Source organism: Aptenodytes forsteri, unplaced genomic scaffold, assembly GCF_000699145.1.
Source record: "Aptenodytes forsteri isolate BGI_AS27 unplaced genomic scaffold, ASM69914v1 Scaffold192, whole genome shotgun sequence".
NCBI classification, from domain to species: Eukaryota; Metazoa; Chordata; class Aves; order Sphenisciformes; family Spheniscidae; genus Aptenodytes; species Aptenodytes forsteri.
The window spans coordinates 391,074-410,257 of record NW_008794891.1 but is presented as its reverse complement, the minus strand read 5'-3'; the positions used below and the strand labels follow the sequence as shown (position 1 = coordinate 410,257).

Here is a 19,184-nt window from a genome sequence, read left to right as displayed (position 1 = left end):
AGAAGGAAGAAATTGTTTACGCTGAGGGTGGTGAGACACTGGCCCAGGTTGCCCAGAGAGGTGGTGGGTGCCCCATCCCTGGAAACATTCCAGGTCAGGCTGGACGGGGCTCTGAGCAACCTGCTCTAGTTGCAGATGTCCCTGCCCACGGCAGGGGGGTTGGACTAGATGGCCTTTAGAGGTCCCTTCCCACCCAAACCGTTCTATGATTAGATGATTCTATGATTTCAAGGCAAATGCACCCCAGAAACAGGAGCAGCAGCTCCGGTTCCAGCCTGTAACAAAGCAAAGCAGGCAAACGTGCTGGATAAATATTTCTGTTGGTTGTTGCAGGCCAGGGGGAGGTTGTGGGTAATCATCACAAAAGAACCAGCAGCCTCTGATCCACTGATATCAATTTTTAATTATAAAGTTGGAATAATAGAGAAATCCCAGCACAGCAAAGAGTTCATACAGGGTGAACAGAGAGAGTCGGGCTAACCTGGCAGCCATCCTAGGAAAAGAACGGGAAAGCTTGTACAGGATTCAATGAATAAGCAATTAAAAACCGGAGCGTAATCAATGACATTCAAGGTAGGTTTATGAGGAGATAGAACCTGTCAAAACAAGCTTGGTTTGCTTCTTTGGAGTCAGTTTGTTTGGTAACTGCGTGAAAGGAGCAGGTTCTTACAACATGTTTGGTTTAACACTGCCTGCTATCAGTGCTACGCACAAGAGCAGATTAATGGAGAAATTCTAAAAATAGGACATCAGCTGAGAATCATCTTTGAATGACAGTGCTACGGTGCAATTTTGCTATTAAGCCCATGACTACTACATCAGTGACTGGGATGTAAAAATAACTTACAAGCAAATTTTCAAATAATGTGAAGACTGACAGAGCAGTCAACTGGGAGAGAGCGGAGGAAGACATGCAGAGCAGTGGGGACCTTGGGATGTGCCTGAGTCAAACAAAGAGGGCACTCATGTGCCAAAAACACTTCCAAGAAGCAGCATCTGCACCTCAGGCTGGCAGAAAATGGACCCGACTTCCATGAACGCAACAGCTCCGGAGAGCGCGGTGCACCAGCAGCCCAGCACGGTGAATAAACAACCAATTAATCCATAACGGCACGAACGGAGGAGGGATGGGGGAGAAGAGAGATGTGTTTCGTCCTCAGTCTGCAGGGCTGGGGAGATGCAGGGCAGAAGTGGATGCATCCAGCCTGTGTCTGTACTTTAGAGGGAGGGTGCTGAAAGTTGAATGTAAGTGGGATAAAGCATTGCGAAGATGATTTGAGATGGTAAAAACCACTGTGCAATGAGAGGTGCCAAGAGCAGCCTTCTCAAAAACAAGACTTTGAGGTGCTTTGACTACAAATGTGCAAGAGCTTTCCAGGGCAGAAAATACCCGGCAAGCAACGGGCAGAGATGCTCCTGGTTTCATGTGCTCTAGACACCACGACGGGGGAGCCCAGCTGCCTCAGCTCAGATTCCCGAGTCCCTGGGAAAAGAACCACAGCGTGTGGGGGTTTCTTTGTACCGAGGGGGGACCAAATTGATGGAAGAAGCCAGTTTTCATGGGGCGTTGGAACAAGATACCTGCTCACTGCAGATCTGGTCATCCCTTAATGGTGAGAAATACAGCTAACGGCACTGCTCAGTTCATGCTGAAGATGGGGTTGCAGCGTGCAAGCGTTAGCTGAGCTAGCTAAGATCACAGTGGAAGATAGAGAGGTGCAGGCTTCACCCCGGGCGGTGCAAGCCCATCCAGGACGCTGGGACATGGCTGCAGCCTGCTCCCCTGCAGCATCAGCAATTGCTGCTCAAAGGTGAGGCTGCTCCTCTGCGGCAGCCCAGGCCCTCACGAGTCAAAGACAAACTGAGGAAAATGTCCAAAGTGATGAAAATGATAAAACAAAAGGCCATCTTGGAAGTGGAAGTGGCTCTCATGCAGCCAACCTCTCTGCATGTGCAGCTCGCCAATGGAAAAAAGGCACTTTAAGCAATCTGGCTGAACTAGCTGGATATTTTATTTTGTGTTGGGTATTTGGAAATTTCTAAGAGACTTTGGTCACCTTGAAGGTGGAAGGAATTACCCGAGTGATCACTTTCTCAGCCTCTAATCAGTGCAAGCTGCTGATATGCCCTGGCCTTTCCAGTTCCCAATTCCATGGAGGAACAGTGACGGTTCCTCATTTCCAGACACGGAAACACCACTTTGTGCTTTTTATTGCATCTTTCAAGTGGATTTTTTTTCAGGTTTTAAGACAGATAGAGAAAGAAGGGATTGCTTCTTTGTGTGCACAGCATGCAGAATTGCTGTCCGGGAGGTAGACTGGGTACATCCTGACGTGCAGTTTGTTAGAGCAAAAGCATCTGATTCAGTTGGCATGTTTTCATTCCCTTCTGCTGGGTAATGAAGACATGAAGCTCCAAGTCATCATGGATGGAGGGATGCTCTGTCCCTTCATGCCGTCCAGCTGCCGGCTGCACTAAGCCTGTGCAAATGCACGGCAGTATCCAGGCTGCTTGCTCACACCAGGGGAGTAGAAAGTGAAGGAAGGCATTGAAGGAGCATCCAGCCAAAGAAAAAACACTGCTGTCATGGACGCAACACGAAGAGCAGGTTCCAGAGGCTGGAGCTACGCTGCCTGGGGAAGGAGGTGGATCTCCAGGTCCCGCATTTGTCTCTCTCGGGCTCCCATCGCCCGTCTGCTGCCCACAGCCCCTGAGGAGTCCCTTCTCACATGGACCCTGGGACAGTTCAGGGCTGCAGAAACGATTCAGATCTCCTATTCCATGTGCCCATCACTCATGAACTTAGCGATCACCGCAACGGCACTACCTCAATGCAGGTGCCTACAGGAGGTGGTCTGAACACAACTCAAAGTGACTTGTACTGCGTATGGCTCCTGCAGCAGAGCTGAGGCCTCCCCACAAGCCCTGGACCACTCTTCTGCCTGTATCTGCCATCCATTCCCCACCCAACTCATCCTCCTGGGCTGGGATCCTCTGGGGGCTCCTTGCCTTTCTCTTCCCAGAGACCAACTGAAGAAAACAAGTTTCTTCAGCTCTCCTTCTGCTACTCAAGCTCCTACTTAAAAGCAAGACAAAGGTAGGTAATTTTTTTCCTTAGGTTGTTGTTTGGGTTTTTTGTTTTGTTTGCAGTTTTTTTGTCGGGTTTTTTTGGTTTTGGTTTTTTTTTTAAATCACGTATATTTAGCATGCCTGCCCTGCATGCCATCTGTCTGTCTCCTCATTTTTTTGGCTCTGAAGGAAGCTTTTGCATGAACATGTGCCTGGGAGATGTTCAGGAGACCCTGCTGAGCTCCAGCTGGGGAAGACACTGGATTTCAGTGCAAAGATGTTAGCGCAACGTCCAGCCACAAGCAAGAGCCCTTCCTCTGCTCCCTTTTTCCTTTCCCCTCTTTAATGTCAGTGTAAATGTTCTGTAGGACAATTCACGTATGCCACTCGTTTTTGTGAAATGCTCCCATATTTTTGCAGTGACAGCATGGAGAAATATATGAAACAGACTAAGGCTGACGGAAGGGACTTTCCTTCTCTTGCGTTCATTATTAATGTGGGGGCAAAACTTAAGACTGTAAGAAACCTTAAAAAATAGCATTGCACATAATACATAAGTCCTGGCAACCACCATAGTATCTACGTGAGAAAAAATTACAAGAATAAGATAAATAAACACTTGCAGAATTTGCAAAAGCTGGGGAACTACGTTTAGGCCTCCACTTCCACCTTGATAATTCACCAAAAGGTTTCAGTTTCTCTTAAACACATACAAATTGTATTGAACCAAACGGCAGCACCTTGGGAAAACCGTGGCACAGACATGGCACTGACCGCCATCTAGTCGCTGGTGGTTAGCAACCTCACTCACCGAGCTGTACACACTGCATCTGAGCTTCCGTGCCCTTCCCAGGAGACATCAATCACCAACGTCTTCCTCACCCTCCAGTCTCCACACCAAACAGGGATGCGGCTCCAGCTCAAGCAGGAGCTCCCTCTTCCCGCCGGAGCGGACCCGGGGGGGTCGGTGGGAGAGGAGGACAGACCACGCTCTCACCTGTTGGTGAAGACTTTGCTGTAGTTGAACACCTGGATCTCCAGGATCTCATTCCCGTCGATATTGCTTGCCACCGGCCAGCGGAAGGTCTGCGGAGAAAGGATGGGAGGGAGATGTCAGGCTTGTTTCAGGGAGCTGCTGCAGAGGTGATGAGGATGGAGCTGAGACGACCATGGAAAAAGGCTAACTAGCCTAACTTTTTCCCAGCAAAAAGGCAGACAGCGCTGTTTTACAGGGGTCTCACGAAGAATGTGCCTCGGTGCCAAATATTTTATATATATGGTATGAATATTAATACACATTGTATAAATGTGTGTATATATTTTATATATATACACGTTTTACATTTATACATATACAAAAATATGTATGTATTTATATAAAAATCACTTTCATTTGTGGTTATTTTGCTTCCCAAGGCAAGAAGTCAGTCTGCCAGGCCAAACCACCTGAGCTGCCTTCAGTTTTCCAAGTCGCGGGTCTCTTGCGGCCTCCCGAAGCCGAGTACACCCCATTGCCAAGCTGCTCTCGGTGCACGGCGGGATGGGAACGTGACGCCCCAGATGCGGAGGCAGCGGGGTTGAGCCCTACATCGCTTGCAGGAGTGGCAGGACTGCATTCAAAGTCTTGAAAGGAAAGTGCTTATCAAGCAACTTCACAGGAAGAAATTAGTGACTCTTCAGAAATACGCCAACGCTCATTTTTTAAGCTATTTTCTCCCCCTTTTACGTTTTCTGCAGTGAGTCAAGGAAGCAAATTAAAAAAACCCTGAAATATAAAAGAAAACTAGAAATGGCCTCACGACAGTGATATCATTTTGCTTATGGTCCACTCCTCATTCTGCACCTGGATTTACTCTGGGCTCTCCGTCCTGGGGATGTAACTCAGCCCTTCCCCTTACAGCATGTGCGCTGCTCTCCGCTCACTCCTTCCCACTGCTTTGATGCTCCATTAGCTGGTACTAGCTAGGCTGATAAACGCAACCAGCAATCCCAACATTAATTACGAGCTGCCTGTTCCCTCCTGCCATCATCATGCCTCTCTGGCCTCAGAAGTAGTCCTACCCTGACTGTTCAGGGCTCCTCAACACGTGCAGGTGGAGATTCGTCAGCCCTGTGCTCCTGCCCCCAGCCTCTCCTCTCCACCATGGCCCTCAGACACGCCGGTGAAGGGGACGGAGTCCACCATGTCACCAGCACAGCAGCAGCCCATCAACCTCCCACATTGTTCTGGATGTTACACTGGTCCCATCTATTATCTGCAGCTTCAGCCGGGCAGGGGAGTCCCCATCCTGCCTCCCAGCAGAAGGCGGCATTCCCAGGGTCTGCCCAGAGATGGCCAAAGAGACCAGAGCTTAGACCTTCTCAAGGGAAACTCTTCACTTTTAACAGCAGTTATGGGATAAGCTGCTCTGCCAAGATCAGGACTTCTGGTTGCTTCTGAGATGGACATGATTTCTGCCTGGATCATAGAATCATCAAATCACAGAATGATTTGGGTTGGAAGGGACCTCTGAAGGTCATCTAGTCCAACCCCCCTGCCGTGGGCAGGGACATCTGCAACTAGAGCAGGTTGCTCAGAGCCCCGTCCAGCCTGACCTGGAATGTTTCCAGGGATGGGGCATCCACCACCTCTCTGGGCAACCTGGGCCAGTGTCTCACCACCCTCAGCGTAAACAATTTCTTCCTTCTATCTAGTCTCAATCTCCCCTCTTTTAGTTTAAAGCCATTCCCCCTTGTCCTGTCGCAACAGGCCCTGCTAAAAAGCCTGTCCCCATCTTTTTTATAAGCCCCCTTTAAGTATTGAAAGGATCCTCCTGGTTCTTCCTGATACCTAATGTCTATGCATCCTTACCACCTCAACAGAGCCTCAGCTTTGATCCCTCTGTCCAGAGCCTTGGCCAGTACAAGACAAACCCAAACCCCTCTGCTATCTCCATAGAAGGCTAAACCGTGGTCCAGGCACAGGCTCTTTTCTGCTCACACACATCTGACATGGATCGGGAGTTTAGAGAAGTCTGGAAGCACCTCCTGTAACCCCAGCAGAGCTCAGTTCCTGGACACAGCCAGGTCCTGGTGTTTTTCTTCCTTCCTCAGAAACACCATTCTCTCTGCTTGCCCACAGACCAAATTTGGGGGAGGAACTGGAATGAGCAGGCATCCCTGCCACTGTCACAAAATCATTTGGGTGAGTCTCTGTTCCCCATCCTTGGGCTATAGGGTGGAGGACAGAGGCTGCCTCTTGCTCTTTGGGTACGTACAGCACCGAGCACAAGGAAGTCCTGCTCTACAGTTTGGAGACCTCATCGCTCTCTACAACCACCTGCAAGGAGGTTGTAGCGAGGTGGGGGTCGGTCTCTTCTCCCAAGGAACAAGCGACAGGACGAGAGGAAACGGCCTCAAGTTGTGCCAGGGGAGGTTTAGATTGGACATGAGGAAAAATGTCTTTACTGAAAGAGTGGTGAAACATTGGACCAGGCTGCCCAGGGAAGTGGTGGAGTCCCCATCCCTGGAAGTATTTAAAAGACGAGTAGATGAGGCGCTTAGGGACATGGTTTAGTGGGCATGGGGGTGTTGGGTTGACGGTTGGACTCGATGATCTTAGAGGTCTTTTCCAACCTTAATGATTCTATGATTCTATGATTCTCTCTATCAGCAGAGCCCAGAGCTCAGGTGTGGCTACCAAGATAAGGTACAGAAATAACGATGTGTAGGCACCCCCCACCCCCGGGTCAGAGATTTGTCAGGCAGCTAAAGAACAAATTTGGAAAGTGCGGTGGCCTAGAAAGGCTTCCAGGATCCCCACTGAACAGCCTTGCTGACAGCTTTCCACACCAAGAAGCTCGTCCGGGGATGTTCACGCTGCAGCCCATCCGCTGCTGCTGCAGCAAGCCCCGGGGGGGCCGACAAGCGATGCACGGCGGGGAGGAGCGCGCTCCCATCTGCTCTGCTCTGCGACGTGCCCTATCGTCCTGGGAGCGCTCCCTGCACACGTGCCTGCACACGTGCTTGCACACCTCCAGTTCCAGAGGGACCCACCTTGTCTAGAGCCACTAATGCAATTTGCTTAAAGCACTTGGTGTTTTGACTAAAATCCTGGGGAATGCAATCCAGGGTACCATTTTCCCCCGTCAGAAATAATCCCTTCGTGGTGTAGTCCCTGGTTTCTTGGGGCTGGGCTTCGGAAAGGGGCTCAGATCTGAATTCTGCTGCAGATCCCCTGGATTTGGCTAAGTTGTTTAGGACAGAATCCAGAGCAGATGGTCTCGGTTTGGGACTTAAGAATCAGGGTTGGGATTCCTCCGCCTGACTTAGATGCTTAGAGGTTACCTACCTAAATCAACACCCCTTGTCTGGGCTCTCCATCAATGGAGAAACCCTGGCACGTCCCGGGTACAAACCGAGCCATGGCTCGCCTTTGGGAGGGGGTCACACTCTTTCTAACCTTTCTGGACAGACTATCCAGCCGTGACTATACGCCTCAGATGAAAGGAGGGGACCCTGCTCTGGAAGCTGTCCAAAATCCCCCCCCCCCCCCCAAAAAAAAAAACAACTACCAGAAGAAGGAATGGGCACCCAGATCCCCAGGCTATGAACAAACTTCCGCGCCATGTTCCCCAGCCCATGACCCATGCTCTGCCAGTCTGCCCAGTCACCCTCAGTCTCCTCCTGGTTTTATCCCAGTGCGTGGAAAACCACTCAAACCCACTTGTGGCACCCAGCCATGAGTTTTACAAACTTATTTTTCCTCCCTTCGTTTTACAAACGCGCTGTCCCGTGCCCTAGTGAACTCCTGGGCATCGCTCCCCCTGAGGCTGCTCTCAGCTTCTCTGACTGCCGTTTGATTTTGACTCTTTTGGAGAGGCGGGTGGTGGATCTGGAGCACCCAGACCACCTCGAGCATCTTGCGGGTGAAGGTCTGACAGTGGCAAGTCAGCCCAGCTGCGAAATGAAAATGCAAGTCTCCGTGCTTATCTCTGTGAGTTACAGCCACCTCAGCCTCGGCAGAAAAAAAACCAGCTCAAAGGAACTGGGTGATACGGTTTCCCTGCTACGATAGATATTTTTTGTTATTAGTGTTATCTTTTAAGCCTGGAAAGGATTATTACAGTCGCTCAGCCTGACCTCTTAAACAACCCGGGGCATGGATTTTCATGTTTCACTCAAAGGCTCCTAAATCAAACACAGATATGCCTTGTAGCTCAGTCAGAACATATTTTTAACAGGGAAAAAGGCAAAAAAGACATCCCAGAATTCAAGCAACAACATTTAATTACACTTCCAGATAATTGGCTTCTACAGCTGATTGCCTTCAGCGTTAAACATTTGCACCATACTTCTGCTCTGAATTTATGGGCTTCAGCTCCCCAGCCTTTGCCCTGTGTTCTCCCACCAAGCTGAGGTGGGAGCTAAGGTAGCCAAGCTACCTCAAGTCTTTCATTTGGCTTTTTAGATGTTGTTCCTTGCTTGCCTGCGGAGATGCACCAAGGGAATTGCCCTTGGGCTGAAGCCAGCACTCCCTTTGCAACACGGGGAGGCAAAGCAATGCCCCCAGCCCAGGCTATGCACCTCTGGAAAGGAGACTGGAGACGGGCACCCTGCTAAAAGCACCTAGAGCAGGCTCTGCCAGGGCAGGCGTCGTCTCGCTGCAAATTCCTGCCACTCTCACTGGCACTGAGGCAGCTGCTGTCACCCAAGAGCTGCGTTGCGTTCGCACAGCCTCGGCTTTTTGCAGGCGGGTTTTTCCTTCCCTCAACACCCTCGCAGGGAGCTGCCCTTCACGTACGCGATGAAAGAGGGCAAGTGTTTTAGAGCTGAAGTTTTCTCAGTTAATTTATAACAGGCCCTGAGGGATCACTTGCTTTCATCAATTCAGAGTGCCTGGGCTGAAGGTAAATACCGTGTGGCAGGTAATGCGGGCTGGGAAGTGAACACAAGCCATGCCATGGAGTAATTCAGTGACAGGGGCTGCAGCACCTGTGGCGACTCCCACACCTGCCTTCCCAAGCTGCTTTCCACCAAGCCACTAAAACCCAGCAGCACCAGGGACTGTGATGCACCCCCAACCCTAAAGTGCTCCCCAGATGTGGTGTGCACGGAGGTGACCCGTCTGTCCTCTCAGACCCAGCCCGTCCTGGGAGAGTCCGACCTTTGCAAGGGGCTGCACTTAATGGCTGCTCTTCACGGTGTTTATCCATGCCCATGACCATCACCAAGGCAGAGGGGTCCTGCGGCAGGAGGTGGCGCGGGGGCAAGCTGGAAGGCTGCTGCTAAAATGTGGCTTGTGTCAATAGAAAAGCTTGCAATGGCCACTCTGCTTCAGCACGAGCGCTGGAGTTAGCTTGCGGGGTGAAAGCCACAGACTTTACATTTATCCAATGCAGTCAGGCGGTCTGATGGCCCACGATGTCGAAGAAGCCCAGGGAATGAGGCTGGGAGGTCTCTGAGAGAGCACATCCATCTGTCCCTCCTCCCCTGGCAGCAGCAGCAGCTCCACTCAACCTTTCAGCCCATTTTTACAGAGGGATGAACATCCAAGCACTTTACAAAACACCCCTGCAATGCCACGGTGGATGCCAGCTAAGAAACAAAGCAAACCGATGATAAACCCTGACTTCACATCTAACCAAGGGACACGTTCAAGGAGATGCTGCGTGCTGCCGGCTGGGGACAGTGGGTTATCCCAAATCTGCCACCCGTGAGGTTTTCCATCTCCTTCCAAGTCAGGCAGTTGGGCTCATTCATGTGGCACTGTGCTGGGCATTACTATCCAGTTTCCCCACCCTCCTGGCTCTCCACAGCTCATCTCCTGGGACTGCTGATCTCATATCCATCAGGAATCCCTCCAGCCACGGCACGATCGAAGTACTACATCACTATTAAAGTAATATTATAATCTGCAAACCCGTTTTATCCCTTCTCAATGATCTGCCTTGAAACTGGGGACAGGCTTTTTAGCAGGGCCTGTTGCGACAGGACAAGGGGGAATGGCTTTGAACTGAAAGAGGGGAGATTCAGACTAGATAGAAGGAAGAAATCATTTATGCTGAGGGTGGTGAGACACTGGCCCAGGTTGCCCAGAGAGGTGGTGGATGCCCCATCCCTGGAAACATTCCAGGTCAGGCTGGACGGGGCTCTGAGCAACCTGCTCTAGTTGAAGATGTCCCTGCCCACGGCAGGGGGGTTGGACTAGATGACCTTTAGAGGTCCCTTCCCACCCAAACCATTCCGTGATCCGATGATTCTATGAAATTGCTCTCACTTCACATTTTTGTAGGGAAAGGTATGGGGGACACGGTTGTGGGAGAAAAGACAAGCGTGATGCACCAAATAAAGAGGTGAGAACTGGCGACCAGACGGCATTTAAGGCTCAAGGGAACCACAGAAAGCGAAGAACAAGATCCTGAGCTACCAGACGCTGTTGTGATGGGGGTGTGTGTGTTATAGCGGGATGGCTGGAGGAGCCCCTGCTACCCTTTCGTGCTCCAGGACACGTCAGGAGAAAACCGCCTCTGGGGGACAGTTATGCCAGCACTCCCCATCAGGGCTGGTCCAGCTGTGTGCCAGATGTGGAAGAGGGAGGAAGGGAGAGGGCGCACAGCCGGAGGAGCGTCTCACAGTGCCCGCACCGCCGTCGGCAGCCGAGCTGATAGCAAGCAGCTCTCAGCATGGGACTCAGCACCATCCTGAACACCTGTGGGACACTCTCCCTGCTCCCTCCCCATTAGGAAACGCCGGCGGCACCGGCCCAGGAGCACATCCACCACCGCAGCACTGCTCGGGGCTGGCGCTGCTCCCAAAGGCTTCCCTGTTTTCATTACCCTTCCTCCTTCCCTGGCTGGCTGCCTGTTTATTCTCCTTACTGGTTTTATTGTTAAAAGCCTTTTTAAAAGCCCTGTGCAAAGCTAAGCAAGTGATATCTGCTGGGTCAATTTTATCTGTTTTTATTAACAGAGGGGAAAAAAAAATGCCTTGGCAGAATGCAGAAGCCAGACACTTCCAGCGAGACGGCTTTAAGGGAGCTGGGAAAGGGCATCTTTGCAAGCCGCATCACCCCTTTTTAAGCCATGTCACCCCTTTTTAAGCCATGTCACCCCTTTTTAAGCCACGTCACCCCTTTTTAAGCCATGTCACCTCTTTTTAAGCCATGTCTCCCCTTTTTAAACCATGTCTCCCCTTTTTCTACAGCACCTGGGATTCTTGGCTGGATGCTCATCCTGCCTGTCATCTCCAAGCCTGATTAATCAGGGGCATTTCCAGATGTTCGGGCCAAGGCTGCAGCTCTGGGTCTCGGCTTTCTTGGCAGCAGCACCTAAGCCTGTCCTGGTCCCTTTAGGAGAGACTGAATGCAGGCAAGGAAGACCACACAGGACCCATCCACAGCTCTCCATGCCCACCACCATCACTGGAGTCCCCTTCCCTTCCCTCCTGTGGGTGCCTGCAGGAGAGCTGCAGGACAAGCCCCTCCAAGAAGAAACCCTTTGGGGTGCAGGCAGGACACGATGCAGCCGTTCCCGATAATGTAAAATACAGCCGTAGTGCCGTACATACCCTCTGGAATAGCCAGCAGCTCATCTTGCCCAGGCTCTGGAGAAGCACAGGCTTTGCATAATTCATTAAGCAATGAATAAAAATAATTGCAGAAGAAATAGAATGAAACCAAACAAATGGAAACGACTTGGGCAGCCCAAATTCAGCCTGGTAGCGGGTCCTCATGCATGTTAAGCGGTGGCAGGGAAAGCTGATGTCCTCGTTAGCACTGTCAAAAAAACCCTTTGGCTTTACATGAACCTAATGTGAATTTTCTGCTTGTCCCCAGCTCTGAGATGAGGCAGGGAGCGTCCTCTTCATCCTCACCCCATTTCGTCTCCCCTCACAGAGGTGAGAGATTGGCCAACTCAGCTTCAAAAGCCTTCCCCCCATGGTGGGTGAGACATCCCCCCATCCAAATCACCCCCCAGTCACAAGGTCACCTTTTTACCCCATTTTGAGGGGAAAGCAGGAGGAAACGGGGTCATTTCTGAAGCTTCTGGTTCATAAATGATCAGTGCAAGGAGCCACCTGAGCACTGGGAGGGCGCACAGGTAACTGGAGAGTAACGTGAAACAACACCCCGCCTCTCACCCCACTGGTATTAAATTCATTGCAAAATTCAAGGAGAACTAGGAAGCTGAAGAGGGAATAAAGCCACTTCTGCAGAGGGACTACTGGCGGGCAGGCAGACCCTCCTGCTCATCTTCAACTGCCCCAAACTCGCAGTGCCCCCAAGCAGACCCCCTGATACTGCTCCAGCCATCAGGGCTCCTCTAGAAGACAGCTCCGTTTTGTGCATGTCCTGGTTTCGGCAGGGATAGAGTTAATTTCCTTTCTAGTAGCTGGTACAGTGTTTTGGATTTAGGATGAGAACAAAGTTGATAACGCACCGATGTTGTAGTTGTTGCTAGGTAATGCTTACACTAGCCAAGGACTTTTTAGTTTCCCATGCTCTACCGACTGAGCAGGCTGGGGGTGCACAAGAAGCTGGGAGGGGGCACAGCCAAACTGGCCAAAGGGACGTTCCATACCATGGGACGTCATGCTCAGTACATAAACTGGGGAAAGCTGGCCGGGGGGGCCGTTGCTCGGGGACTGGCTGGGCATCGGGCGGGGGGGGGTGAGCAATTGCACTGTGCATCACTTGTTTTGTGTATTATTATTATCATCATATTATTATTATCATTTTATTTCAATTATTAAACTGTTTTTATCTCAACCCACGACTTTTTCTCACTTGTGCTCTTCCAATTCTCTCCCCCATCCCACCGGGTGGGGGGGAGTGAGCGAGCGGCTGCGTGGTGCTTAGTTGCCGACTGAGATTAAACCACGACAGCGCACCACGAGCATTACAGACCACGTGCACCCATCACCTCCCTGCAAAAGCTCCCCGTGGGATAGCCCCTTGCGGGGGAATAGCTGGGGAATAGTTGAGTGCTGCAGTGATGCAATAATAAAATTTTATTCAATAAAATTCATCAGCTGGGCTTGTCATCAATGGCATGATGACTTGCCTTGTGTGTACGCTCAAAGGGAAATACCTGCTTTCCTGGATAGCCTCATCAGCTATCACTCCAGGCAGCCCAAGACACGTTCCCCAGCTCATGGCAGGTTTCTTGTCCGTGACCATTGCTTCAGGGAGTCCTTCAGCAGCATGAGATAATGAGAGAGGAAGCAGGACTGCACCTCTGCCGTCTTTTGCTGTGGCTTGTGCTCTGCCCTACCCGATAAGGAGGATGCACCTACGCGTGCGCCCAGCCTGTTCCTCCTAAAGGCAGCTATCTCCAGCTGTGCACGAGCAGGGACCTCCCTTCAGCCTCCCAGTGTGTGGCAGGGCTACCCCACCAGTACTACCGCTCTCCCAGAGCTCTCAGCAACTTACAGAGAAGGGCAAGCAGCAGCCTCCCCATTTCCAGCCGTACAGGAGGCATGGCCCACTCGGGCTAATCTTGCAGATGTGGCTGAATTCCCAGCAAGCCCCCAGCAGAGCTGGAAAGGTGAACCCAGAAATGTAGGCTTGCCTACACGTTTTCTGCACGGTTCACTACGTGCCGTCAGAACTCATCAAACTATTATGTTTTGGGCCAGCTGGGATAGTATCGGGCCACGGGTGCTACAGCAGGAGCTGTGTCTGACCTGGCTTTAGCATACGTTTAGGTAACTGAATGCCTCCTGGAGTGGCTACGCACATCTTGGCTCACGTGTTAGATGCTGCGGAGACCTTGCATGACCCCAGGGATAAAAGCCTGACTGATGGGGCAGTCGTTCAGGGCATAAGCACTCTCCTACTGGCACAGGAAAGACTTAGGAATGTGCTTAACTTAAAAACCACCGGGATTACTCATGTTTGGCGGGTCCCAAGCCCTGGAGCAACCAGCATTTGCACAGAGGTTGACTCTGCCAGGGCTCCATGCTGACCTTGGTCCCCAGTGCAAAGTAACTTCTGATTCATGCTGGATTCGTCTGGAGCCAAGCTGTTGATGAGAAAAATCAGGGTATTTCCAGTGTGGGTGAGCAGGGAGCTGGGTACAGCCTAGCTGCTGCCGATGCATCGCCTACCACCCAGCGTAAGGAGGCGAGAAGAGCCCAAGGCTTGGTCCAGGCATGCAAGGTTGCTCCGAATCAACTTGCCTCACTCTGCTGCAATTCACTGTGGAGATACTACCAGGCTGATTTTAACCAGGTTTACATGAGGATCTCACAGCAGGAACTGTCATAAACATGGTCTAAACAGAGAGATGGGGACAGCCTGAGGCTCATCCCCACAGATGCAGTAAGAGGCACTAGAAGAAAATACGATGCACACTGATATACACCTGTGGCTCAAGGCTTTCTTATACCTGCTGTCTTTTAAGATCTATAGTCCTCGTCCTCCTGACATGCACCAGTTCCCATCCTTTCCTGCCCGCTGCCTGGCACCGCAGGGGGCTCAGAGCGTGGCTTGGGATGCTCAGAGCATGACTGGGATGCTCCGAGCGTGGCTGGGATGCTCCAAGATCACTGCGCAGCACCAAGCACTCGGAGCAGCCGGTATCTGGCACCCCACCAAGCCTGAGACAGCGAGTGGAGCCTCCAGCCCTTCAGCCCCGGCAGGGAAGGATCTCCTCATTCAAATCACAAAGAGTTTTGAGACACAGGCAGCTCCACCAGTGCACACCTCCGTGGTTGTTATTCAAATCAGTTATTATACTAACAAATTGCTGTCTGCAGATCTATAGAAATCTGCATCCCGTTAACACCAGCAGCTTCCCCCCCGGCTGCCTCGGCTTTGTTGGAGCGTGGTTGGAGCCACATCTCCAGCCACCTTCTCTCTGTGCCTCACCGACCCCCTGCAACACTGTGGGCACTGTTGGCAGATCCCACCCTGCCCGAGCTGTGGGCTGCCCCTGCCCCTTAAGCCTCCCTGGCAGTTTAGGGGAGCCTGAGATTAAGCTCTTCCCCTAAAACCTGGAGCAAGGACTAACCCGTGCCAGGGACACAGAGGGGCAGAGAGGAGCCGGGTGTGCTTCTGGCTGCGTAAGCTGGGAACACCACGGGATTTATCACCCCACAAAAACATCCCATGCCTGGAACCAGGATGAAACCTTATTTCCTAAAGGTGAAAAAGCTTTAGAAAGCGATAAACACTTTAAAGATCTTAATATTCCTCATAGCCTCTTGTATTCTCCAGCCCCTGGGAACGGGTTATCTTCTATGAGAAACACAAAGCAATCAGAGGAAACATCCATTCTCTTTTGAAAGCATATTTCCATTTTGAATGTGACTTCTTAGCAGCACCTCTATTTCCTGCTTGTGTGGGTGACCTTGTTTCAGTCATCTCAGAACATTTTCTTGGTAACTGCTTAAGAAAAGGCTGTATTTTAAAACCACACAGAAGCTGGGTTTCAGTTCCTTCTCTCTCCCTTTTCAAGCCCAAAGCCAAGCGCTGAAGGCTGATACATCCTCCAGTCGGCACCCAAAGCAGGTCAATTGGCTTGTTACCCGGCGTGAGTCGAGGGATGCAGACGGGGTGAGGGGGGCTGGCAGGCTGAGCATCAACAACTGAGGCACCAGGGGTTTGAAACAAGAAGGAGTTTTTCCCCCTGAGGCAAGGAAAAGGAGAGCCAAGAGCCCAGCGGGATTTGCCCAGTGGAGACAAACAATTTTTCCTGGAACTTCAGTGCAAACAATATAGATTTTAATCTTTTTTTTTAATTAATCACCCCACGGGGAAATGCTGTAGGGCTGTTCCCACGTCACGGGACACCCCGTGTCCTCATCCCCAGCCAGACCACAGCCAAGAGGCCCATTTGGTACCTGCCAGGAGAAACCCTGGAGCAGACGACAAAGATGCCAGCACACTTAAATTGGGGAACGGGGATATTCATCTGGACAGGGAGTCACAGCAAAGCAAAGCGGGTGGGCGAGACAGACCAGGAGGAAAACGCGTCTTCTCTTACCTCATCAAACCTGGCCTCGTCCTCGCAGTTTTCAAGCACTCGGGTGTAGAAGGAGAGCCCTGGAGAGGGGAGAAGAAAAACAGGTTGGTTGCAGCGAGGCGAGGGGCAGCCGGGGTGGGAGACACGGGTCGGGGGCTGCACAGCACCGGCGGCAGCGAGACCCCGGGGTCAGGGTCCGCAGGGGTGGCCTGGATGGAGCACAGTCCGCGGGCATTGCCTGGGACGGGGAAATGCGTCTGCGAAGGTGTGAGAGCACCGCAGGCACGTGTGCATGTGTGCAAAGGGGGTGCAGAGGGGGGACAGCCCACGCAAGAGGGTGAATCCAGCTTCAGCTCCCCCGCACCGGCACTAAACACCACATTAACCTGCTCTAAGAGCTAATTAAGAAGGTTTTTCTGGAGTGCGCTTAGTCGGTGTGCTCGAGTCTTGTCCCATCTATTGCAGAGCAGAGGAAACAGAGCATGGGGACGGCGATCGCGGCAGTTTCTGCAGTGGCTTTTACACTGGTTGAACAGGGGCTCCTCAAGCTTCGGGGTATCGGGATGCAGGACTGCACACCCCAGCAGTGTGCTCAAAGCCCAGGGACGAGATTTAGGACCAGCTGCCCCAAGAAAACCACCCCAGCTCCTCCACAGAGCAGAGGATCTGCACGCTTGAGTCCAACCGCACGGATGCAGCCACGCGTGCCCACCCCGGTGGCAGCATCCCTCCACCGCCGCACCCCCGGATCGGCGGGGCACTGCCCCGGGCAGGGACCTGGGGAGGACGAGGAGCTCAGGCTGCTCTGCCTGCGCAGGCAGGGGAGCGTCGAAAGCCCCCGGTCAGCCGGGAGCAGGGACGAGAGGAGAGGAGGAGCGGCCAGACGTGCTGCTGTGGAGGGGAAGGCCAGGGAGAGCAGCCAAGCACGTGCATTAGTTATTGAAATAATCGGGTTTTCGCAAGGAGCCCCAGCTCATAGGTTGCCCCGTGCTTTCAGCTGCTCTCAGTAGGATAACCTCACCCACCCACACCCCCCTGAAACAATATTTCTAGTTAATATCCACTTCATAACACTGCAGGAGGAAAACTTAGAAAAATGCTAATATTTAATCACTGAATCACATTGAAGCTTTCCCTTCCAGAAAGGAAAACTGTCTCCCGGGCAATTAAAACCATCTCCGTGCCTGAGTCTGGTTTGGGCCCAGCATTGCACGGACAACTTGTGGTCGGGGAAAGCGGATGCCAGGGGTACCCCTTACTGCTGCGGGGTCAACCTCTACTTTATTTTACCAAAGACCCTGATGACGCGGCTCTTGGCAGGGAATGCCCCATCCCTTTATAATTTAACTGTTACACAAGCAGAGCCAGAAAATAATTTTGTCAGACTTTCTGCTGTCTCCGGCATCTGACCTGGGTGAAGCAAACCCAGAAGGTGCGTCCCGCATCCCAAGCCACCCTCCCAGTTCCCGGCCATGAATCACCTCACCCACGGATGCACGAGTTTCTCGGGGATATAGGCAGAGCACTGTATTTATCTCATGCCAACCGACTCCGGGTGAGGGTGGAGGAGACTCACGAGCCTCATGGGCTACGGGACAGCTGCCCGCCCTCGCCCCGTGCACACTGGTTGCCTCCCAGCGCAAGGGGACCCAGTTCCCTCCTCGCTTTCCATGGGATGGGATGGGAGCTGCGGTGGGATGCAGCCTGGTCCCCCCCTCACCCAAGGGTGGGGAACCTGGACTGGGAATGAGACCACTCCTCCACTGAGATGGAGCCACCAGGAGTAGGGCCACAAAAAATGACCAGAAGGCTAGAACATTTCTGCTATGAGGACAGGCTGAGGGAGTTGGGGTTGTTCAGCCTGGAGAAGAGAAGGCTCTGGGAAGACCTTATTGCAGCCTGTCAGTACTTAAAGGGGGCTTATAAAAAAGATGGGGACAGGCTTTTTAGCAGGGCCTGTAGTGACAGGACAGGGGGGAATGGCTTTAAACTAAAGCGGGGAAGATTTAGACTAGGTAGAAGGAAGAAATTGTTTACGCTGAGGGTGGTGAGACACTGGCCCAGGTTGCCCAGAGAGGTGGTGGATGCCCCATCCCTGGAAACATTCCAGGTCAGGCTGGACGGGGCTCTGAGCAACCTGCTCTAGTTGCAGATGTCCCTGCCCACGGCAGGGGGGTTGGACTAGATGGCCTTTAGAGGTCCCTTCCCACCCAAACCGTTCTATGATTCTAGGACCCCACAGCCTCCTAGGTGATGGGACAGGCACCATGTGCCAGAGGCACAGAGCATCTCAGCCTTGGCGTGGGCTTAAGGGGAAGCTGCAGAGCACCCTCACGTAGATACGGGACCAAACTAATTGAGGAGATGTGCACAGGTCAGGGGGTGAAGCAGCTGTAAGTGAATACACGTAGGAAGCAGTATCTGGGAGAAGACACTCCAAGGGGGGGGGACAATCTGCCACCCAAAATATTTCTCCTAAGAGCATGACTTAAGACCAGCCAACATGGTGGGACCTCCCCTGCCCCGTCCTCTCCCAATCCAGCAAGCATCACGCCGATGTTTCATTACAGCGGCATCATTATCTACCGGTGCCCGGTGGTGCTCCAGGGGGTATCCATGAATAATCTCCCTCATTTACACACACTAATCCAGAGAGGAAGCCTCGCCAAGAAGCTCCTTATAACTCCATCTGTGATCGATTAGCTGACAAGCTGTCTAATTGCACCAGGGCGCAAGTTTCCTCCTTCACAAGCGCAATTAGGCTGGTCTAAGAGTGAAAACTGCTATGGGGAAGTGACCCTGCACGAGCTCAGACCCCGCTGGGGGACAGGAGCAGGCACCGCCGAAATGGGCAGGCTGAAGAAAATTCACCATTTTTCTGCTCTTCCCCTGCAGCCAGCCTGAAGAGCAAGTATTTGCAGAAGGTCCCAAATTCACCCATAGTTAGGTTTCACCTGCAGAGCAAAGAGGCGGAGAAATGGAGAGCTGCAACGGATTTGGGGCTTTGGAGCCCTTTTCAGCCAGCCTGGGGCATGCACAGGGCTGCTGCTGGGGAGTGAGGGGTGCCTTACGAGTCACTGAAGTTCAAACCCACCCCCAAATCTCCTACGAACAACTGGAAGGGTCATAAAGGCAAGGGATCTTGTTGGTCAACACCCCCCCCCCCAC

The 19,184-nt window shown here is 52.1% G+C and overlaps 1 protein-coding gene across 1 annotated transcript in view; it reads right to left on the bottom strand.

Moving 5' to 3' along the window:
* The window catches only part of OTOF (otoferlin), a 145,397-nt gene that overhangs the window by 114,867 nt on the left and 11,346 nt on the right, over positions 1-19,184 (bottom strand). The window contains exons 6-7 of the mRNA XM_019470966.1: positions 16,038-16,096; positions 4,067-4,155 (exon numbers count right to left, since the gene is read on the bottom strand). Coding sequence (XP_019326511.1) covers positions 4,067-4,155; positions 16,038-16,096 — 148 coding nt within the window. The remainder of the gene's footprint in view (positions 1-4,066; positions 4,156-16,037; positions 16,097-19,184) is intronic.